The sequence below is a fragment of the Psammomys obesus genome, unplaced genomic scaffold (genome assembly GCF_907164565.1).
Source record: "Psammomys obesus unplaced genomic scaffold, mPsaObe1.curated_primary_1811, whole genome shotgun sequence".
Lineage (NCBI taxonomy): Eukaryota > Metazoa > Chordata > Mammalia > Rodentia > Muridae > Psammomys > Psammomys obesus.
Genome location: NW_026590405.1, coordinates 4390967 through 4414549, shown reverse-complemented (window position 1 = coordinate 4414549; position 23583 = coordinate 4390967). Strand labels below are relative to the sequence as shown.

Genomic DNA, 23583 nt, shown 5'->3' with positions numbered 1-23583 from the left:
TGTTGCCTTGTGAGGCCTCAGTTTCCCCATGTGAAATATGGGCCTGGTGACTCTCCCCACCTGAGTCATTGCAACCAAGCAGCAAGGCCATCTTCTGCCACCTGCCTGCCCTCCCCGAAGTCCCCATCATGGCACCATTCAGATGTGGGCATTGCTCCATGAGCACTCACAGGAGCGTGGGTTCCCCTCACTGCTGCCCGTCCCATGTCCTCAGCAAGCACACTTGTTCTGAGGAGACCTGAGGAAGAGGCTGAAGTAAGAGTCTGCAACACACTTAGAGTCTTAGGGGCTGGAGAGATGGCTCTCCAGCCATCCCAGTGGGTGGGAGCACCGGCTGCTCTTCCAGTAGGACCTGGGTTCAATTCCCAGCACCCATGTGGCAGCTCAAAACTCTCTGTTAGTCCTTGTTCCGTGGGATTCGGCACACATACATGCAGGCAAAACACCAATGTGCATACAATTTTTTAAAATTATTCTTAATTATGCATCTGTGTGTCTGAGTGTGGGTATGTTCACATATGAGTGCAGGGACCCTACAGAGTCCAGAGGAGGGCATCAGATCCCCTGGAGCCAGAGTTCTGCGTGGTTATCATCCAGGCATTGTTTGGGAACTGACCATGGGTCCTCAGCAGGACAAGGTCTTACATCGGAGCCATCTCTCCGGAAGTGACCACACACACACACTATTTTTTTTTTAAACCTTTTATATTAAGACAAGGTCTCACTAAATTGCCCAAGTAGCCATGGCCTCACTCTGCTGTAGCCTGGACTGGCCTCAAACTTAAGATCCTCCTGCCCCAGCTTCCCAGGTTCTGGGATTACAAGCACACACCACACTCAACTAAAAGTCTCTTTTAAAAAGGGGTGTCTTTCCTGAAGCCCTGAACCCAAATCCTCTTCGATAGCCCTGTGTTTTCACAATATCCTTCTTGGTGTCAGCCTTAGTTCCATGTTTATCCCTCCCGCTAGGGAGGAGATTCTGCATCCTGACGGCAGTATTTGGCTGACATCGGTATGAACAAGGGCGACGATTCTCTTCGGGCACACAGAACACAAGTGCCCTCTGTCTAGGCCACAGTGACAGGTATCAGAGAAGTAAGGATTCCTCAGCCCAGCCCAGCACCTAGCTCCCCACCCACCAGAAGCCCAACACACGAAGGCTGGCCCCGAGTTCTAGAACACTGCATCTTTATTGATTGAAACAACCGAGTCCGCAACTAGAGGTTACATTTGGGGGTTTGTGGAAGAGAGAAGAATGGGTGGTGGGGAACAGAGGCTGGGTGGAGACAGAGAGCAAGGCAAAGGGGTGAGACATGTCACCCATGAGTAGGGGGGTCTCCTGTTGTGCTTTTACCTCAGGGTGGGCAGGGCAGAATGGACCTGGGCATGTGGAGAGGGATTGGCTCTCCTCCTGTCCAGGAGGCCCCTGGGCTGGAAGAGTCCCTTCCTGCTCTGATGACCAGGCTGCCTGGGGGGCAGGGAGCGGTCCTGCTTGGGAATGTCCTGGAGCAATCGGTTCCCCTCCTGTAGAACTAGGCTGAGGTGGGGGAAAATGGGGTGTCTGGGTGGAGGGCAGGAAGGTGCTAGGAGGGAGAGCATTTGTATCAGGGCCCCCGGGGCCATGAATGGAGGCCAAGCATGGAAGGGAGGGGAGTGGGGACAAGCAGATGCCTTCTCCCTGAAACTCAGTTTTCTCATCTGTACAGTGGGCACACCAGAGTCGATGCCTCTAAGGTCCCTCCCAGTGCTAAGGGTCAAGAGATCTCTGGAAAGGAGTGGTCCTTCTGCCCTTACACCACACACACGCACACACACACACACACACACACACACACACACACACGCACACACGCACACACACGCTTGTGCAGGACTGACAGAACAGAATGCACCCGGAATCCGAGCTCGGCCAATGGCCTGCAGGAATTCTCCAGCCCGGGTTCACGCATCACACCCCTCGGACATTCTCTGGAAACATCCCTCTAAAGCCCCATGGAGCTGTTCAAGCAGAAGACAACCGAAGGACACTGCATGTCCTCTCCAGCCTTCCTGGCCCCGGGGAGGATGAGGATGAGGAGGACAATGGCATCTGCTGGTCTTGGTTGCAGACAGCAGTGAGCAGTGGGGGAAACAAAGTCTCCTCTGTCTGGAGCCTGGGGGGAGGAGCAGCGGCTGTGGCCAGTGTTGACAGGGAAAGACACCCTCCATGTGGCATCCGTGCTGTCCTCGGGCTCGGAGCATCTGTGGCCCGGGGGGAGAAGCCAGAACAGGACAGGAAGATGGCTTCTCTCTCAAAAAGATCCGAGCAACACCTGTCACGCGTGTAGCAGGCCCAGCTGCAGCGACAGCACCCAGACAGCGGTCAGTTCCACTTCGCTGCCTGTGGCTATCCTGTAAGGGGTTCCCAGGAGCGGCGGCAGGGGGTACAACATCCCAGCGATGCAGCACTAGGCTTCCAAGACTTGAGCTAGCCCGGGCCCATCTTCATTCCAGCTTCTGCATTTGTGCCATGAAGAAGCCTGCATTTCTGAGGCTCGTCCTGGCTCTGCTGGCTTGGACAGGTGCTTCCGGGGAACAGGAGATAGATGGTGAATGGGAAAGAGGGAAGGATGGGAGGGGCAGGCTTTGTCTTCGGATGAAGGATGCTTCCCCGGGCACTACCTGTGGTCCCAGGCGCAGGACAACCAAGCTGAGGCTACCCATCGGTTGCTATTCAGTACCTGGTCCCAGAATCCCTTTCTCCCAGCACCCTGGACATCAACCTTCAGGGGCCAGCAGTAAAAGAGCCCCAGAACCCTGAGAGCTTGACTCTGGGGCCCTTGTTTTAAGGCCACAGTTTTCCTCAGTTCCGTCATCACAGAGGGTGAGGGTGCCACTGAAGAGACGCCATGGATCCCACCAGCCTGGTCTCCTATCGCAACTCTGACCCACAGGGATACATACAGGAATGCTGATTCACAGGCATCCACGTGCAAAAGCTCCTGCCCCGCAGTTAGACCCTCAGTCCTGCACACGTCTAAATGCTTCTGGCGCAGGCAAACACGCACACCTCACAGCCCCTGCACACCGTGGGCACACGCGCGTGCGCACACACACACACGCACACACACACACACACACACACACACACCCTAGCCTTACCCACTTGCACACAACGGTGGGTGTCTTAGACAGGCCACACACCCTTAGGCATGGCTGCCCTCACTACGGAGAAGGTTCAGGGATGAGATGGGCCAACACACACCGTGTACTTTTCCTGTGTCTAGCCCTGGGATACAGAGGAGTCCGCACCGACGGGGGACCGATGTGCAGGAGCAGGCTTAGGGTAGGATGGGAACCCTCGGAGGACAGAACGGGGCTGTTTCTCTAGCACAGCCCTGGCTCAGAGGCCCTGGAGTTGAGAGGACCCCAGCTTCCCCTCTCAGGTTGTCCTAAGGGGCTTCTTAATGCTTCTAATACAGGCTGCACCCCGATACCATCAACTCACACCCTGACACCCAGGCAGGTGGGTTCTATAGGCAGGGGTCACTGGCTTATGGAACCCATTCCACCAGGTTTTTGTCCTTGTCTGCCCCCTCACGCCTGAGAGAATGAAGAAGGGGCTCGGGGGCAGGGCTCACGGTCTAGCTGGGACCACGGACTCGACACAGATGGGACAGTTAAGGAGTAATGTACCCCGTAGGTGCCATGGATGCGTGTTCTGGAAGCCAGAGCAACTCACTTCAGACAGGCCTTGAAGGTCCACACTGGTTGGGTACCAGGAGGCCCAGCTGTAGCCTGGCCCGACCACTCACAGCCGATGATGACGGTGATGGTGATGGTGGTGACGGTGATGATGATGATGATAACAATGAAGATACAGACCAGGCGGGACTTGGGGCCTGGGCTGCAAGGGTCTTGATCCTCAATGTGCCTGTTTCCCGCAAATGTACTGGGAAGAGCCCGGGGCCACGCCTCCAGCCAAGGGGCCAGCCTTCAAGAGGGTCCTCTGTGAGGTCTCTGTCATCCTCCAGGAATGAAGGACTGCAGCAGGCACACAGGACCAGCTCCCCACGTCATCACGATGAAAGATGCACGCTGACACTCAGGGACTGGACTCTCGCCTAGCCTCATATTTCCCACACACCCTCGTTCGGTGCTGTGCACAGTGGTACACAGACACAGATGGGCACACACGCTCTTACCCAGAGACGCGCACACACACACAGACACACACACACACACACACAGACACACTCGAACACGGAAACACAGACATACCACACGAGTTTGTGCATGCACACAAACTCATCCCAGAAGGGGTTAGGATTCCGCTCTTCCATGGAAGCTAGGTAGCCGGTAAGGGGGACCGGAGAGGGAAGTTCTAGAGCCTAGTCCATCAACGTCGAGCTCCAAGGACAAAGATCCCTTCCCAGCTCCCAGGGAACAAGGAGACCCAACAGCCTCCATCCATCACTCCCGTGCTCCACAGGGCTGGCGGGACAGTGTCCTACCCTCCCCGGCCCCCTCTTCCAGAACTCCCTGTCTGACTAAACGCCTAAGAAATGAGGAGGGGGGGCGCTCCATCCCACTCACGAGCTCATTGTTCTCTGAGGGGACACGGGGTCGCAGAGGCAGGACCCCGTGCTCCTCTCAAAGCCAGGGCTGACCCGGGAAAACAGCGGGGAAGCTGCCCCTGACACCAGGCTCTCCCCGGAAGTCCCCAGCTGGTGCTGTCTGGAGTGGCGTCGAAGCTGCTGATCGGAGCGGGGGCAGGACGTGGGGAGCAGCCTTCACAATGCACATCCCTAAGCCCTGTGCTGGGGCCCTCCGACTGGGCAGGGAGGAGAGGGGAGCGTGACATCCCAGGAACAGGTGTGTGGGGGGGGTCTGAGTTGACTGGCTGGCTTCTCCACCATCCACTCTCCATCCTGCGGACAGCTACCCGCAGCGGGTGCCCCTTCCTCGTCAGCCTCTGAACAAGGGACACTCTGAGCGACCCCCGAGGCTTGCCTCTAAACCCCGAGACCTCCGTCCAGGCAGCCCAAGTCTGATGTGCCTGCCCACATCTGGCTCCCTTCCGGCAAGCCTCTGGGCTGGAGTTCGGCCTCGAGTCAGGGGACAGGGCGAGGTCAGGAACAGTGCAGTGCAGCCAAGAGGAGGCCTGTGTCACACCAAGGTCCCTGGAGCTGGCGGACGCCGTTCAGAAGGTCCCCTGTCTCCATAGTAAAAAAGTTGCCGGCAGGTCAAGTAGAAACTTGTGCTTTAATATCTCTGTGTGTGTGAGTGTGGGTGAGTGTGGGTGAGTGTGTGCGTGTTCGTGTGCGTGTGTGTTGGACAACCATCAGAGCCTGGCCTGGCCTCTGTCCGTGTTCTCCGCTCATCCTCGCAGCCAATGAAGGCCCCCTCCCTGGCGGGCCGGCCCCGCCCCTGGGCACCCCGGCTGGCAGGGGTCAGTCTTTGGTACGATGTGGACACTTTGGTGTGCCGGGGGGCAGGGTGGGGTGGGGGTGGGGCCCACGCAGCTCTCATCATCTCTGCAACGCCAAGAGGAGCATGGCCAGGGACCCCCAGGGCTGCAGGCTGGACAGGCGGGGGGCGCCGCTGCCTGGCATCACCACCACTGTGACGGAAGACAGACAAGAAAGAGGCCAGGGCTCTGGTTAGCTCCCTCATGGACGGGGAGGGACACGAGGCCCTGGGAGGCCTCGATCCTGATCCTCATGACTGATTCACCTCTTCAGGGGGTGAAGGAAGCCTGAAGGTGGGAGTCTGCACAGTTCACACGGACACACGTGCAGTTCGTGTTTACTGAGATACGGAGCAAAGGGCTTGAGCTCAGTGGGCCTCCGTTTCTTTATCTACAGAATGGGTCTAATAGTATTGGACACCCCTAGGAGCTGCCAGGAGCATTGAGTTGAGCCTGCTGTGCAGGTTTCTGTCTGTCGCCTGGTACAGTCATTGCTCAGTCCACTGGAGCTGTTGGCATGGGAAACACCCGGGCCACAGGTACATACTACAGACATCCCAGTAAGCTTAGGGGAGGCAGGGCCAGTGGCTTCTTTCCTCATGGCCTGAGTGGGGATGGGTACTCATTCGCAGTCAGACACACAGTTCTCAGGGTCATAGGCAGCCTAAGCCCCTCTCTTCCGGCCCCCACCTTCTCCCAGGATTCCCCAACCCACTTCCAGACACATACCTTTGTTGGGATCCATCTGCCTCCTGGGACACTCTCCCTTCTTCAGTGTGACATCATCTATGGCAATATCCCCCAGGTAGCCCGAGCCTCGAACCCCCTCAAAAATAATCTGGGGTGGAGTCAGAGAGCAGGGGGAGGGGTTGGGGAAGTTGGGCCTGGCACCAGGGCCTCCCCACGCCTTCACCTCGGGCTACCTGGAAGGCCCTCTGCCCTGCCTTGGCACCCCCCACCCCACCCCACCCCAGGAACCTGCACAGGACCTCCCTGAGACCTTCCGGCCAGGACAGCCACCTGCCTTAGAAACGGTCCTCACCCAGGACTCACCTGGAAGGGCCCGCTGGGGTTGATGGGCACCTGGGCCTGTTGCCACACATTGCCCTTGTTGCCACTGAGGGACCAGGCATGCGTGTCTACAGCGCCTTTGTTCCTGGACCGCACCAGAAGGTTGAGGGAGCCTGTGGCAAGAGAAGGGAGAGCATGGTGAGGTTGTGACGACAGCCCTGCCTTCCCGTCTTCCCCAAGCCAGCCTCTCCCTCCCTCACCACTGCCCACAGCACTACCCTGCCGGCCGGGACCTGTTGCTGTCCCCAGACCAGCTCAGAGCGTTCCTTCCTTTTGTCCTTTCTTTTTCCACGTAACCAAAGAATCAGGCCTGGCACAAAACACATGCCACCATCCCCAATGAGGGGGTGAAAGGATCCCAGAACGCCTCACCTCAGCTCAAGTCAGGATTCCCAGAGCACAAGCACATGGCTTCTGGGGTGCAGAAAGAAACTTACCATTTTTATCTGTATAGTTTTAAAAATTATATATATATATATTCATTTTTTACTTATTCATGTGTGTGTGTGTTTGTGTGTGCGTGCATGCGCTCACACATACACATGTCTATGGAGGCCAAAGGAGACCAGTGGGTCCACAGGAACTGGAGTGACATCGTTACAAACCGACTGACATGGTGCCGGGAACCAAACTCAAGGCTCTCCAAGAACAGAAAGTGCTCTCAACCTCGGAGCCATCGCCTGTATTTTTACTTTTTATTTATTTATTTATCAGAGGAGAAAGGCATGCACATGCCATGGTGTGTGCGTGTGTGTGCACGCAGCTCACTGATTGACAGCTGGCTGGCCAGCAAGCCTCTGGGATTTGCCTGTCTTGGTCTCCACCTCCCAACCCCCATCAGGTTACAGCTGTGCACTGCTGCTTGGCTACGTGGGGGCTGAGGATCTGAACTCAGGTCCCCATGCTTGAGTGGCACACGCTTCATCCGCTGAGCCAGCTCCTTCTCTGGATGTCTTAGGCTTTGGCTAGAGCCGGCCTTCACAGCCATGCTCTAATGCTGATGCTAGGACAAAGCTTAAAAAAGAACCAACGCTGAAACACAGAACGAGTTTATTTGAGGACATAAACCCCGGGGGCGACTTGGCTATGGTGAATCCAGTCAGGGTTAAGATTTGGGGGGTGTGGGGGCACTAGCCTAGGGGCGCTGAACCCATCTGCTGCGGATCAGGAATCCTAGTTTCTGTGAGGGGCACTAGGGGAGGAGCGGGCTGTGGCTTTAGTGGAAGGTGCTGCCTTTCAATCCGCCTCCGTCACTCCCTGGCTCTGCAGGAAAGAAAATCCATCTTCAGAGGCGCCCGGTGGCTGGCATTTCCATGGCGTTGCCCGAAGACAAAGCTGCACCATCTGCAACACCAGTTAGACAGACATTCCCTCCCTCCCGCTGGGGGGAGGGTCACCAAATGTTACCTGCCTTGGATGAAAGGAGTTGGCTGGGACCAGGAGAGCCGACGAGACACGGAGTTTAGGGACAGCTGGTGCCCAGAGCTGCCAGGCATGGTGGGAGGGGGTTACACAGCAGAGGGGGGCCTGGCGGACGAGCTGAAGGCTCAAGGCGAGCAGGGGCTCAACAGCCAGGGATGGGCCCTTCAGGGAGCAGCCACCTGTGGGCCCAGGCCCAACGCTCCTCAGGGCCCTTACAAGCCCCCAAGTACAAAACAATTCTGAGTTTAGCTCGGGCTGAAACCCCGTCTTGAAGACAATTTTTAGAAAAGATTTATTAATTTTTTTTTTATCGTATACACATGAGCGTTAGCCTGCATGTATATACGTGTGTGTCTGGTGCTAACAGAGGTCAGAAGAGGGCATCAGATGCCCCAAGACAGGAGTTACAGACCTTTTTGAGATGTTATATGGTTGCCAGGAATTGAATCCAGGTCCTCCTCAAGAACAGCGAGTTTTGTTTTTGTTTTTGTTTTTGTTTTTTTTTTTTCAAGTGCTAAGCCATCTCCCTAGAGAAGTCAGTGAGCGCCAGGTTCAATGAGAGATCCTTTCTCAAAATTTATGGTTGTGTAGGTGTGGTGGCACACGCCTGGCCTGCGGAAGGCAGAGGCAGCTGGATCTCTGCGAGTCCCAGACCAGCCTGGTCTATACAGTGAGCTCGAGGCCAACCGGGGTTGTACAGAAAGACCTTCTCTCAAAACGATGTAAGTAAGGTGGACCTTGATAAAGGAACGATGTCTGAGGCTGACCTCTGAACAACACACCCAGGCACCTTGGAGCCTACAGACTTGCACAACTCCCGGTCCCATACGCACACATAAGGAAAGGAAAAAGTGAGATGAGGAAAAGAAAGTACAGGTGCGTTCGACGGGAAAGTGAAGGGTTGCCCCTGGCAGCAAACAAGACCAGAGGCAGGGTAGAGCTGAGTATTGCTGGGGCGGGGTGGCAGGGGAGAGCTGAAGACGGTGACAAGAAAGGCCAGAGGGCCCTGAGTAGAGGAGTAACATGAATCTGGGATGAAGTCTCTCCACAGCTGAATAGTTCTACCTGGAGGGGGGGGCAGAGGTGGGAGAGTAAGGGGGACCAGGATGCCTTTCGACTCTGGAATAGCTCACACCTGTGCCGCAGGTCTGACGATGAGACCCCTCAGGCGGCCTCAAAGCTGCCTCCTGAGAGCTTTACTGCCCAGTTCCACCGCTGGGGAGCTCAGAGCAAGATCTGTGTGTCACAGAGACGGTCCCCTCAAGCTTCCTGCCCCCTCATTCCCCAGGCTCTCACGCCCTCTGTTCCTCCCGACACCTGGATGCCCAGGACCGCTCACTCCAAGCTGACAGCCACACACCAGCTCCATATTTCCCCGGGACTGGGGTGACTCAACACCATGACTGGGAAAGCCAGAATGGGCTGACTGCTGTGAAACTAAAGGGACACAGGGCGTCAGTGTCACCCACCTTTCTCACCCCAGGGGAGACTCTGGGAGAGTCCAGACCCACAGCGCTGGTCTGCATCAATGGTTGGGGGCAGAATGTCCTATCCCACCCCATCCTGGCTCATCCGTCAGGGATGGCCCCTTCCCCCTCACAGTGGAGACTTCTCTGGGGTGAGCCTGAGGACTGTGCAGAGGTGGAGGGGAGGGGACCATGCAAGGATGGTGAAGAAGCTTCCATGGACTGATAAGGAGGAATTGCCAAGATGATAGATGGTCCAGAGGGAAAAGGTGAGTATAAAAACAGAGTATAAAATGGTGGGGAGAGAGGCGCCGCCACACACTGCCTCCTGCAGAGGTGGAGAGACCAGGAAGAGCGGGAGGTATTTACTGTGTAATCTTTTATAACTTTCACTCCCTGTAAAACACATTAGCTCTCCTGTAGGTAAAACAAAACAAAACAAAACAAACAAAAAACAAATAAACCACTTTTTCTTTCCCCCTAAAGACAGGGGCTCACTATGCAGTCCTGGCTGGCTCAGAACTGGCTATGTAGACCAGGCTGGCCTCAAACTGACCCCTGCCTCCTGAGTGCTGGGATCAGAGGCATGCACTGCCACACCCAGCATAAACAGCACATTAGACAACATTCGTGTTCTCAGCAGTCTCCCCCAGACCGGCCTCTGCAGCCTCTGTTTTCCTTGTCCTCCGCTGCCTTGGTGCCGCCCTGCCATTACCACAGTGGTCACTAACTCCCATCGGACGCCATTAGCTGTCGTATGGGGACTTGCCTGTCTCCTGCATCGAAGCTGTCTTGGGGAAAGGCTTATAGTAACCTCTCTGAACGATACGGACCCAGGACCTGGCAAGCAGCGTATCCACAACCAAAACAGCTACGTTATGTTTCCCGTCCTCGGCTTGCCCACCCCCACTCCCAGCTTAGCCAACGGGGGAAGCTTAGGTCTCCTTGGGGAGTCTAGAGCCTCCTTGTGGCCCCCTTGTCCTCCCCAGCCAGCTCGCACAGTCAGACCTTACGGTCTCCAACTCACCGATGTGTTTCCCGTACATGTGGTAGAAGAAAGAGACGCAGTAGAACTTGGCGCTGGCATTGTACACGGGGCTCACCAGCCTTGCCCGGTCCCCCAGCTCCCGGGGTCTGGAGGTCTCAATGAACATGTAGTAGCCTGTGGCGGAGGTGGGGGTGTGCTAGGAGCCTCTCCTCGGGGCCACCCAGCCTCCGTACAGCTGATTTCCTCCCTGCTGGGTCTTCAGGCCTAGCATGAGCTACTGAAGCCCGGTCCTCCCTGAGGCTCCTCTGCTCAGCGTTCAGAAGTGCCCGGCTCTACAATTTCTTCTCTTCTGATCTTCAACCAGGGCACAGTTCTGTCTCCCTCAGACTGGGGCTCCCTAAGGACCGGGCATGTCTCCCTCAGAGGGTCCCTAAGGATTGCTTGTGTCTCCCTCCTCTCTCAGCCTGGGGGTCCATAGACCTAGACTCCTCCCAGGGGCTACCCTCTCTATTCCTAAAAGACAGCCCGTGTCCTCACCTTCAGGGGTGCCGCTGATGTCGGTAGGGGGACCGGTATTGGGAGAGCGCTTGGGATTCTGGGTAAGAGCATTCTGCCTTGTCCAGTCAAAGTTGTCTGTCAGATCCTGGGTGTAGCCACAGATCTTCTCGTCCTCAAAGTGACAGGTGTTGTCTGTGTCGAGGGCACAGGTCAAAGAGGCCCAGCTTTAGCCTCTTTTGTCTATCCTTGTCCTCCCCTTCACCTCCCTAAGTCAACTTTAAATAATCTAAACAGTGGTCCAGGGCTTCAGGGCCACAGAGACCAGGAAGTGGGGTCTGGGACACATTTATTCCAGAAGAAGATTTTGTGCCACAGCCTTCTGGTTTAACGCCGCCTTCCAGAATAACGATTCTAGACACATACAATAAAATGCACAGGGACCTCAAAGGAAATCAATTATATTGAATACAGTTGTCAAAATATCCTTGTACTCTCTTATATAATAACAGGGGCTTCTTTATTATATAATTAAATCACGATATCCAGCATTAGGTCTAATAACTACTGTGGTTCTGAAACACTAATGAATGAAAGTGACATTTACAGGTATCCGCAACAACTGTAAGGCGGTGGGGAACAACTGTGAGGCTGGTTATCTGCAGATGACAAAGTGGCAGCAGGTAGTGATTATTCTAGCGTGGTCTGTTGTCTACAGCCATCATTAAAGCGCACGTTAAAATTCTGTCAGAAATAACGGCGCGCCTCCCGAGTGCTAACCCCCTTGAGTTCTAGAAGAGGTCCTTGGCAGGTAGCATCCCTGCCTGCTCCCTCTCTTCCCTGAGTTGCTCTCTGTTTAGGGAATTTAGGGATGAAATTACGACAGCCCGGCTTTTCCATTCCTTTGGCAGACAGTGGCTCCCCACCTCCCCAGCGTCCAGTCTTTAAGCCCCAGGATACACTGTGGTTGTAAGCTGCTCTGGCCCTCCCCCATCGCTGGCCCTTCTCCATGGGAACACAGGAAGAAGTCATTTTTCTCTCTGGGTATCTCTCAAGGTCCCTGTGTCCCATCAGGAGACTCTGTGTCCCTAAAGAGTAAGGGAAGTTTTAGGACTGGGCTCTCACCTGACAGGTTGGGCGAGTTGATGGCTGAAAAAAAGCAAGCAAGGGAACCAAGTCAGAATTGGGGTGTATGGCTGGGCAAAGTGTGCCCAGGCTGGGGAGGGGGACAAGAGGGAAGGGTCTTTGAAGCCAGGACAGAGGACCCAGTAGGCCAGGCCTGCAATGACGGGGTAAGTGTACAGAGTGGGATGCTCCAAGTTCAAGGGCTGCGTCGGAAGGCCCACCCCTCCTGCCGCCGCCGCCGCCGCCGCCTCCGTCACCTACGCTCTGTGTAGTGGATGATTCTGGAAGCCATGTCGCCAGCCCCAAAGGTGGTGTAGGGTGTGAGGCGGATCTCATAGCTGTGAGGCACACGGAGATCTGTCAGGATGTATTCCAGCAGCTGCCCCTTCTCCACGTGCCGTACGGGGATGGCCTTCACCAAGGCATTGTGCTGGTTCAGCTGTGGAGACAGGGGAGTTCCCACATGCCCTGGAACCTCCACTGGAAGGGGAGCCCAGGCCCCGGAACGCTTCCGGGCAGCACAAAGAGCAAAGGTGGGCGACATCAAGCCTTCGCTTTTCCCCTCTCTTGAGATGGAACAGTTTTCTGATCCAGGGACCCTCCTGGCACTGTCGCCATGCTAACAATGCATGGGGACAATTAGCATGTCCCTGGGCACTATGAAGTGCTCAGGCATCACCAACTCGTGATATTCAAAACAACAATCTTCTGAGATGAAACAGTAACACTGTCTCACTTCACGGATAAGCCAGTGAGGGTTAAGACAGGTGTAAACTTGCCCACACTCTTCGGAAGCTAGCTTTGCCCCTCTCTAGGCCCTGTCCCCAAGGGCCACAGTCTTCCCCTCCCACTACGGCCCCTTGGGCAGAGCAGGACCTCATGGATTGGACCAGGCAGGCATGAGAGCAGCTTTGTGTCATAGAGCCCTCGCCCTCAGCCCTGAACACCAGAGTAGACGCCCATTCTCTGAGCCATACTGGCCTTGGCTGGGACCCAACTGCCTGTGTCTGCTTCCCGGGTGTGTCCAGGGACAGTATGGAGGACAAAGATGGATGCTGGGGGGGGGGGGCTCCCGGCTCTGGCTGCCACATCCCGACTCTTCCTCTGCCTCAGAAAAGTTGTCTAGACAGAACGGACTATGTCTGGGAACTCTTCCCCCGACCCTATTTCTGGGACCCGCCACCATACCATGCCCCCATTGCCTCACGCCCTGGGCCTACCTGGCGGACGCTGAGCCTGTAGTTGAGTACAGGGTCCACAGCGTCCGGCTCCCTCTGCGTCCACTGAAGCACATAGGAGTAGTTCTTGGACAGCTTGTGGCTGCGGGTGGGGTTGGGGGTGTCGAAGTAAAACTCCGGGCTGTAGGCTTTGGCTGAGAGGGCGGGGAGGGGGGGCATGGGCCGTGGAGGGGGATGGGAGGAGAGAGGAGCCATGGAAAAGAGGGACAGAGGTGGGGGCAACAAAGAGAAAGGGGTGTCGTAAGGAGAGTTGGCATTGGGAGGAGAGGGGATGGGGAGGGTAGAGGTGAGGCGTGGGGCGGAGAGGGAGGGCAGAGATGGAGGGGGCGGATTGTAAGTTCCAAGAGGGGTTGTTGGTGAGAACAGAGAGAAAGGCCAAAGAAGAAACAGAGAAAGGTCGGTAAGGGCGAGGGTCAGGTATATAGAGAGGAAAGAAAGAAGAAAGATGGGTGGAGGTCAAAAGGTCAAAAGGAAAATGGGAGAACAGGGGCGAAGGGGCGGAAGTGGGAAATGTCATAGGGGCCTCTGGCTGGCGAAGTTGAGTGGGTGGGGAGGCGGCCATGACCTGCAGCCCTCTCTCCTGCTGAGGGGATCTGGTGTATGAGTTGAAGGGGGCACCCAGTGCCTGGGGGGGTCTATTTGGAAGGCTGGGGGTACCAGGCAATAGGGAAACAGGTTCCCCCGCCCTCAGGCACACACAGATCTGGCAGGTAGCCTGTCTACTGCCCTTGGCCCTCTCAGCAACCCCCACCAGGCCTTACTGCCTGTGTCCCATGCTGGCCTGTCTGCAGCCCTGTTGGCTCATGGGAAGAAGCCTGACGCAAAAGATAGGTAGAGAGGGGTGTTTGAGCACCTGACAGCCTGTGCCTCTAAGGTGGCAACTAGGGGAAGATTATGTTCTGGCTACCCCTGCCTCATGTCCAGGGGCGTTTTTGCTCTCCTACAAACTACAAGCTGGGTACCCAATAGTTTTCCCCATCCGCAGCCTCTGAGGCCAAGGACCAAGGAGGAAAGGCTGGAGTTGAGATGGGACTAGGACCAAATTTTGAGTGTGGGTGGAGGCTAGAGGGACAAAAGCACAGGGCTGGAGTTGGATGAGGCTGAAGGGGCCAAACGTTCGTGATCGCCTGCAGAGGCCGGCTTTGAACCCAGAGAATCAGGAGAAAATCAGGAACAGGGGCGGAGGAGCTTGGTCTCCAGGGGGCTGGGCCCTCAAGAGGATGGCCAGAGATTGGACCTGGGCTCCACGGGGCGGGGCCTACACCTGGCGTGGGCAGGTCTTAGAAGGACGGAGGCCCAAGACTGCCAAAGTAGGAAGGAAAGAGCAGCCTAGCCAGGTGTGGCAGGGCCAAGCGGGTAGGGGATGGAGGATAAGGCGTGGAGGAGGTGAGGGTAGGGATGGAGGGCGGAGCTTGGTCCCAGGTGGGCGGGGGCGGGGCCGACCGGAAGCTCACCGGAGACCTGGAAGAGGCAGGCGGCTGAGCCCACGTCGTTGGAGACGCTGCACTCGTAGCTGCCGCTGGTGTCACGGGTCAGGGCGTCCAGGCGCAGCTCGGCGTGATCAGGGGCCTCGGCGGCGGCGGCGGGAACAACAGGCGGCGGGGGCAGCAGCTGCCCCCTGAAGCGCCACACGGCCGAGGCGATGCGCTGGGGGCTGCCTCGCAGGAGCGAGCAGCGCAGGAGCACAGGCCGGCCCAGCGCCTGGCGCACGTCCTGGGAACTGGGCTCCACCTCTGGCGGGACTGGGGACCGGGGCTGCCGTCAGTAGGCCCGTGGAGGCGGCGGCTCATTTGTCCCCCATTCCCGTGACCCTGGCCTGGGAGGAGGGAAAGCCTACACACACTCTCGCCAACTCATTCGTCCAACAGCCACGCTTCCTAGACTGGGCCCCTGGCCGTGCCTCAGTGGGTCCCTGGACCAGCACATAAGGAAACACGGCACGGCCACAGAGCTCGGACCACGGTCTCTAGACCTGTTCAAATCCCAGTCCTGCTGTTCAAACTGCGGCAGATCGCTGGACTTCCCGGCGCTTGGGCGGGGGGATCGTCAAGGAGGGTTTAGGTGTGGGTGGAGGGCTGGGGTGGGCCTAGGCTAGGTGTCTGGGGAGGGGACTCACAGTGTACCGTCAGCTGCACCTGAGCCTCCCGGGGTCGGATGTTGAAGCCGTTGTAGCGAGCGGTCTGGCAGCGGTAGGTGCCGCTCATGTCGCGGCTCACGCGCTCCAGCCGCAGCTTCCCATCCGGGGTCTCTTCCAGGGCCAGCCCCGAGGGCAGCAGGGCGGCCTCCTTGTCCACACGAGACCACAGCACCGGCGGCCGGGGCTTGCCCCGCACTTCGCACTGGAGCTCAGCAGGAGAGCCCTCTCGCACCGTCACCACCGCGCGGCCCTTGGGCACGCTGATGGTGGGCGGCACTGGAGGAAGGTGGAGAGGAAGGGAAGGAGTTAGGGATCCCCCAGCCTCTGCACTTGGGGCTCTGCCTTCCCCCCTTTCTCCAGTCAGGGTAGCCTTGAACTTACTATGTAGCCGAGGCTAGCTTTGAACTTATCCTCCTGCTTCAGACTCATGAGCGCTTTTAACCTGTCCCTTAGGCCCAGCCCCTCAACTCCTGGACCTTCAGCGTTTCTTAGAGATGGATTTTTATATTTATTTATGTGTATATATGCATGTGTACTCACACACGCATGCATGGCCCAAGGAAGCCAGAAGAGGGCACCGGATCCCCGGAAGTGGAGTTACAGGGCGTCCGGAAGCACCCCGGATTTCCAACGAGGATGCTGGGAATCGAACTCCCGTCCTCTACAAGAGCAGCAAGTACCCTCATCCACCGAGCCATCTCTCCAGCACCACGACAGCTTGTCTTGCACGTTAGTCTATCTCCCAATAGTTTGTAACCTTTCTTCCAAATAAGGATACCTGGTTTCGGCAGGGCGCGTGCTCGTGCCACACAGAGTAAGAACTACATTTCCCAGCATGCCTCTGAAAATGCTGGCCCGTGAGACATTAAGGAAAATAAAGGTCTTCCTGCAGGTCAGAATGCTGATCGCTGGGGGCAGGTGGAACTGCCATGACGGAGGAGATGACAAGCTGGTGGCACCTAGAGTCCTGAGGGCTTGCGGGGACCATCAACACCAGCGTGCTCACGAGCTGACTTCTACGAGATTGCTCAACACAGACCTAACCTGTGTGCAGCGCCCAGGGTGGCGCCCAGCGCCTTCCGCATGCTCAGCCGGTGGCTCTGCTGCTGAGCCACACCCCAGCGTTTAGATCCCTGCTAATTAGGGCTCTGTTATTCACAGCCGAACCCACTCCACCCCAACACACTGCCAAATGGGGGGTTTTTTTTTAGAAGACCTCCCTGGGTCTCGGCCCACATTAAACGCTTCATCATTAAATGTCAAGTATTGAACATTAAGTATAATTAAATACAAAGCGATTATTTGTAAATAACTATACAGACCAGGCGAAGGTCCAGTTATCTAGTTTTTATAATTGCACGCTGCCAACATTTGTGCATCTATTGGCTTTCACTTCATGGCCTTCTCTTCCTGTTTTGGAACCAGGTTTAAATTGTCTCCAGAGGCTTTCACGAGGGCTTCTGTGCTCCAGGCACCAGGCCTGTCAGCCAAAAGTGGAAGCAGCCCTAGGCCTTTTCCCTCAATCAGAATCTTTCCGCCCCCTCCCCCAGCCCTCTAGGCACCACAGGATGAAGAGATGACCCCACCTCTGACCATGTGCCTTCAGGTTAAAGCTCTATACTTGGGTTCCTTCGCTAGTGTCTCCTTTACAGACTCCTCCTTTGCCTCCCAGGTAAGAGCTCCAGTGTTTCCCCTACCCTCTCCCTTCTCCTAACAGTCCTTGCCCCCCCCCTCCCTAGGTCTCAATGGAGCTCCCTATGCGCAGACGCCGAGACAGAAGGGGCCTCTAGGGTCACTGGGTCAGATTGCCCACCAAGAGAAATGGCTTAGGGGCCAAAGGAGGAAATACGATCAGTTGTCATCGTACTGCTTGGTCATGTCTGTGGTTTCTATAGAAGGTCAATTAGGGATCTCCCCCAATCCGATCTAGGACACAAGGAGAAGATGCCACTAGCCCTCCAGGGAGCCCAACCTTGCCGGCACCTTGACCTCAGAGCTCCAGCCTCCCCGGCTGAGAGGTCCCCAGGGTGGCCTTTCAGAGCTCGTACCACCCCACTCTCCCAGGCCATTGTCCCTCTTCCATCCTCCGGATGGCCAGCGTGCTCTCCATGCTCTCCCGACTCAGTGACTTTGCATTTGCTGATTCTGTGGCCTCCGTTGCTCTCTTTTGCTTAGCAAAATCTTGCTCCTCCCTCGGATCTCATTCAAATGACAGTTGGCAGCGACACGTTTATTTGTGAGCTATCTGAAATGGGTTCATCTTCCTACCAAATTCCATGAACACGGCATCTATTTTCCCCATCCCTCTACCCCCAAAGCCTGTCACAGGGCCTTCTATGACAGGGACTCATGTGTGTGTGTGTGTGCGCGCTATGACAAATGGTACCCTCCTTCCTCTAGACACCTATTGGCAAACCACTGTTTGTCTATCCATCCACCCCCTCCCCAAGCCTGTCCTCCTTTCCTCCTCTCTGCAGCTTCCCCAGGACTCCCACCTGTCTCAGAAGAGATGTTGACCTCTATGCTGAGGTCAGGCACGGGCGATCCCGGGAAGGACGCCAGGCACAGATAGGTGCCGTAGTCACTGAAGTGCAGGTCAATGAGCTCCAGGCTGCTGGTGACAGCGGGCAGCTCGGGGTCATTCCGGGTCACCAGCAGCCGCTTGGACACGCGTGCCGGCTTGCCGTTTTTGAACCACTGGTAGTTAACCTTCTCCTGGGGCACCGCATCCACGTGGCATGACAGCTTCAGGTCCTGACCCAGCTGAATGTTCTCGCTCTCTTTGATCACATCCGGGGTGATCTGGAACGTGGCGTTCCTCAAGGCTGCAAGGAGATGGGAAGTAAAGAAGGGCTGGGGCTGGCCCAAGGACAGGTATCCACGAGCTGCCCCAGCTTCTCCCCTCACACTGGCTGCACCCCTGTGCGAGCGTGCAAACACACACACACACACACACACACACACACACACACACACACTTCCCTCAGCCTAGAAATGGCTCCAATGGCTCAGAGATGTTTTGAACAGCATTAAAGAGCTCAGTGCAGGGAAGGGAGGCTGGTGATGACTGCAGGCATTATTAACGAGCATGCTCCATCAGTGAGATGTGCTGGCCCAGGCATCATATACATCAGCGCATCTGGCCTGTCCCACAGTCACTGAGGGAGGCCCCTCCTAGGTATTCCTTATAACAGGGGGAACTGGGGTTCAGCCAGTCTAACTTACACCCTCAGAGCCTTCTTGGCCACTGATTTGTTCTCATTCGTGTTTTAAAACCTTGTGCATGCAAAGTACTGATTCAGAAGGAAACACGAGCCTTGATAGTGGCTCCATGTAGCACGAATTCAAAGGAAACTGAAGAGCAATTAATTGTGCTTTTCCTCCCTTTCGTACTGTTTGACTCTTCATCACATGATAAAAAGCCAACATGATGATCCTGCATTGACGCCACAGGGTTTAGGAAACCAAGGGTCTGGGTGCTTTGTAAAATGTGGGTCTCATTTGAAGTCAGTTAGAGCCCTTAACAGGTGAGGCGTTGACTCTGCAGAACACTGGCACAGCGGCATGGAGATCAGGACTGGGCTGGACAAGGCAGGCTGCAGAGTCAGCCCGGGAGGTGACCACAGCTCCCGAAAGCTTTCACCAGCCTATGTTTAAAAGGTCAAGTGGGATCAGATAGACAGCTCATCTTTGCTGGGAAATGTGCTCTGGAAGAGAAGCTGTGGCCAGAGGGCTGTCATCTTGTTACTTTATTTCTCAGTCCAAGTCTGAGGGAGGCCCCTTCTTGCTGGGAGGAGACTTGGAAAGAGCCTGACCCAGCAGGGAGAGACAAGCATAGAAGCTAGTCAGAATCCTCAGAGGCTCAGTCACATTTGTACTTTACTTTCAAGGCTGAGGAACTGGAATAAGCCTGGGTCTTTTGTCTGTTTAAAACAAACAAACAAACAAACAAACAAACAAACAACCCGGGCTTGAGAGATGGCTTAGTGGTTAAGAGTACTGACTGCTTTTCCAGAGGACCCAGGTTCAATTCTCAGCACCCACATGGCAGCTCACAACTGTCTGTAACTCCTATTCCAGGGGATATGACACCTTCACAGATGTACATCCAGTCAAAAGACCAATGTACATAAAAATAAATAAATTTTTTAAAAAATCCCACTTTTAAGCTGGGCAGTGGTGGTGGACGCCTTTAATCTCAGCGCTTGGGAGGCAGAGGCAGGTGGATCTCTGTGAGTTCGAGGCCAGCCTGGTCTACAAAGGGAGTTCCAGGACAGCCAGGACTACACAGAGAAACCCTGTCTCGGGGACTGGGGCAGGAGTGAATGGGTGTTTGCCTATGTGTGTGCGTGTGGACTGCCTGTGTGCACTGTGCCCACGGAGGCCAGAAGAGGGTCCTATCTCTTGGAACTGGAATCACAGGTGGTTCCGAGCCACTGTGTGAGTGCTTGGCACTGAACTCAGGTCCTCTGCAAGAGCAGCAAGGCCTACTAACTGCTGAGCCACCTCTCTGGCCCACGTTTATGTTTTTGGAGACTGGATCCAGACTAGCCTTGGACTTGCTATGTAGCCAAGAATGACCTTGACCTTGACTCCTGACCTTTTTGCCCCACCAAGTGCTGGGATGACAGGCCGGCATCATCATGACCTGAAAGTTTGGGTCTGAAACAAAACAAAACAAACAAACAAAAAACCCACCACCTAACACTGCACAAGCAAAACAAACAAAAAACAGAGTAAAACAAAAACAAAAAAAGAAACAAACAAGGCCAGATTAAGAGATGCCGCTAAAGAAAGCATTCAAGGTGGAGGTTAGTACAGAAAACGTCCGCCCTTCTTTAGATCTTTCCCAAGTTCGATACTGTGTAACACTTAGTCATCTTCAGATTCATTGACACTCTCTGCTGCTAAAGATTTACACATACACAAAACACCTTTAATCCCAGCACTTGTGGGGGCAGAAGCAGGTGGATTCTGTGTGGGTTGGCGGAAAGCCTGGTCTGTAGAATGAATTTCAGGCCAGCTAGAGCTACATAGTGAGGCCCTGTTTCAAAAAAATAATAAAAAGTGTATATGCGGTCCATAGAAATGCCTGTTATTGTCATTTAAATTTGATCAATCTGCAGCTAGGAAGCAAGCCAGGAAATTTCCCTTGAGGTCTGCAGTACCCACATTTAGGTTTTTTTTTTTGGCAGCCCTCATTTACCATCAATACTAACCCTTCTTCTTATGAATTGCAAATTGCAGTTCTTCTGCCCCCTGATGGTAGACTGCTGGATTTGCAGGGAAACCAGACGGCCTGGACGGGGGCTCCCTGACACACCCTACCCTCTGCGGCAAACAGACGGTTCCCCCTCCCAGTTCAGCTGCCGTCCCTGAGGGACAGAGCCCCTGTTTGCCGCACTACTTCCCGCCAACCCCTTGGGGTCACCTACATCGCACCAGCAGGTTGACGGTCTTCTTGGCCGGGTTGCCCACGTTGTTGGTGGCTGTGCAGTTGTAGTAGCCAGAGTCCCGGGCCTGCACTGACGGGATGCTGAGGGTGCCCCCTTGAGCCAGAGCCCCCAGGGGCAGTGGGCCGGGCCCGTGGGACCAGTGCAGCTGGGGGAGGGGGTCGCCACCCGTCAGCAGGCACCGCACCGTCACGTTCTCGCCAGGGTTCACCACCAGGGTTTCGTTCACGGACAGCTTCAAGGCTGGCGGTGCTAAGGGGACAAGGAGGTGAGGTCTCAGGAGACTTTCAGGGCTAAAGGAGAGGGAGGGGCGGGAACAGGGAAATCAGGGTCTGCGGGTGGGGGGCAGGGGCCGTCAGGGAAGCTCTGGCAGGGATGAGGGAAACCCAGGAATGGATGTCGGGGAGGAGGAGCTGGGCGTGTGGGGTGGGTCCGCGTGGGTGTGGTCGGGGAGGTGCCCGAACCTGTGGTGTTGGTGAGCCGGAAGGTGATGGCCTTGTCCGGGATGCCGCACACATTTCGCACGGATACCTGGCAGGTGTAGCTGGCATAGTCTTGGGGCCGCAGGTTCTTCAGCTTCAAGACCTTCGTCTCCCCCTGGGTGGAAGTGGACCGCTGGAGTGAGGGGCCTGCTTGGGTCTCCTGGGGTCTCCTACATTCATTCATCTACCCCAGGCCCCACAGACAACAGGCAATTCCCATTCTGGGTCTCTTCTTCCCAAGCTCCGAACTGTGCTTCCACTGGCTTCTCTAAGGCAGGGGCTGCCCTGGTGCACCCTGTCCAGGGTTAGGCCTCAGTCTCCCCTTTTGGGAAGGGAAGGAGTGGAAAGGGGATGCCATTGTGGCTTGTAGCCCACACAACATGGGACTGGCCCACAGGCCACATAAGGGGCTGACAGTCCCTTCCGAAAGCCCTCTGTGGCAGAATGGCTCTGTCACCACCTCCTTGGACTGAGAGGGGCCTTTCCACCCCAACTTCTATAGCAGCTGCTCAGGGGTCCCCCATCTCGGCCACAGAGGCAGGCATAGATGGTTTGCTTGTCCTTCCGATGTTTTTGTTTTGTTTGCTTTTTTTTGTTTGTTTGTTTTCCCTATCCAGCCATACTCGGGGAACACGTCCCCTTTGGGACTCCCCTATCTGGGAATCTGACCTCTGACCTCTGCGCTCTGACTTTTTACGGCCGGCTGCGTGAACTCTAGAACAGGTTGCTTCCCACCCGGGCACTGAATCGCTGAAGTCAGGCCACTCTGCGGGCATCTAGGTGGCTAGGCCTCAGCACCCCCAGTTCGCTTGTGGGTGCCCCTCCTGACCTGGGTGTAGAGAGGCTCGTAGATGTCAACCCCATTGTCCTGGCTGTGGGACAGGGTGTCGGAGCCCCGCTTCCATATAAAGCGGGCGGGGGGGTTGGAGCTGACGGTGCATCGCAGGAACACGGTCTTCTCCTGGTAGAAGTTGCCACGGACGTCGCTCACCGTCTGGTGCACTGTCAGCACAGGCTCGTCCAAGTCTGCAAGGACACCCGCCCCGAGTCATCATCGGCTGAGGACTCCTTATGGGGCCTGCCTAGGTTTCTTTTCTTTCTGGGCCTCAGTTTCCTCATTAACCAATCAGACTGCTAACCGAGCCCCTGCTTAACTTGGAATTTCTTTTTAACATTGATGCCTAAAACCCTCCTGGTGGTGACTGTCTCTGGGCCATTGCTGGCCGGAAGAGGTATAAAGAAATCACCGAGCAGGCATGTCCAACATTTTGACAATGGGACACGATGCTTTCATCTAGAAAGTTCGGATCTGAGAGCTGCAAAACCGAATTTAAAAAAAAAAAAAAAAAAAAAAGGAATCTCATAATGTCTTAACTGAGTTTACTCTCGTGTGCCAGGCCGCCTTACAGCCTTCGTGGCCTCTGGCCATAGGCTGGACCCGCCCTGGCCTAGCTCCTTGAAAACACGCTACAACTCGGTGGGGCTTACGCACGCGTGCAAATGTGAGCAATTGTTGAACGGGTATCTTAAGGGCATCGTTGGTGCCAGGCCACTGTCCCTGTCACTCACATAAGCACTTTCTGGAAGCAGAGCCCAGGGGTCGGCAGAATTGAGAGATGGCTCAGCCTCCCACCAAGCTGGATGGCGGGAGTGTGGTCCCCAAGCCCCGGGAGGTGGAAGGAGAACACATCTCCTTCAAGTTTTCCTGGGACACCTCCACCCCACTACATAAATAAACAAAAATTTAAACTTTCCTCAGAGAGCCCAGGGCACAGCCAGGGCTTCGACTCGGGGGTCTACAGTTCCACAGGTTAGAGGGGAAGAGAACCCCAGAGCCGTCCTGAATCCTGTACCCTTAACTCACACAGGAGGCTTAGGCCTAGTCTACGCAGGGAACAGGACTCTGGTACCTCGCTTTTCCCCATCTGTGGAGGAAACATAATTCGACATGTCCTCCGCATCTTCGTCCTACTTTTGGGAGCACTTTCCTGCAGGGGCACGGACCGGCGAGGGGTGGGGGTGGGGCGTCAGTACCTCGCGGGGCCTCCACTCACACTGCACGTCCACGCGGATGGACTTGATGGCCGGCACGCCCACTCCGTTCTCCGCCTTGCAGTAGTAGCGGCCGCCCTGGGTGCGGGCGATGCGCTCGATGCGCAGCGTCTCGTTGAACACCGACGTCTCCTGGAACTTGTCGGACGCGCTGCCGGCCGTCTTGGTCCACCGCACCTGGTGGCGGGCAAGTCACCGCACTGAG

The 23583-nt window shown here is 55.9% G+C and overlaps 1 protein-coding gene across 5 annotated transcripts in view; it reads right to left on the bottom strand.

Annotated features, from left to right (window-relative positions):
• Positions 1–1103: 1103 nt before the first annotated feature.
• Positions 1104–23583, bottom strand: part of Mdga1 (MAM domain containing glycosylphosphatidylinositol anchor 1) — a 55143-nt gene continuing 32663 nt past the window's right edge. Inside the window, exons 3-17 of one of the 5 annotated variants that reach the window (XM_055607156.1) lie at positions 23381–23555; positions 22156–22352; positions 21309–21441; positions 20827–21096; positions 17887–18216; positions 15371–15667; positions 14709–14996; positions 13237–13388; positions 12278–12455; positions 12017–12040; positions 10934–11086; positions 10436–10570; positions 6503–6633; positions 6179–6287; positions 1104–5602 (exon numbers count right to left, since the gene is read on the bottom strand). In XM_055607156.1, the coding sequence (XP_055463131.1) occupies positions 5511–5602; positions 6179–6287; positions 6503–6633; positions 10436–10570; positions 10934–11086; positions 12017–12040; positions 12278–12455; positions 13237–13388; positions 14709–14996; positions 15371–15667; positions 17887–18216; positions 20827–21096; positions 21309–21441; positions 22156–22352; positions 23381–23555 (2664 nt within the window). In that variant the 3' untranslated portion in view covers positions 1104–5510. The other 4 variants (XM_055607157.1, XM_055607159.1, XM_055607158.1 and 1 more) reach the window with 4 other exon arrangements.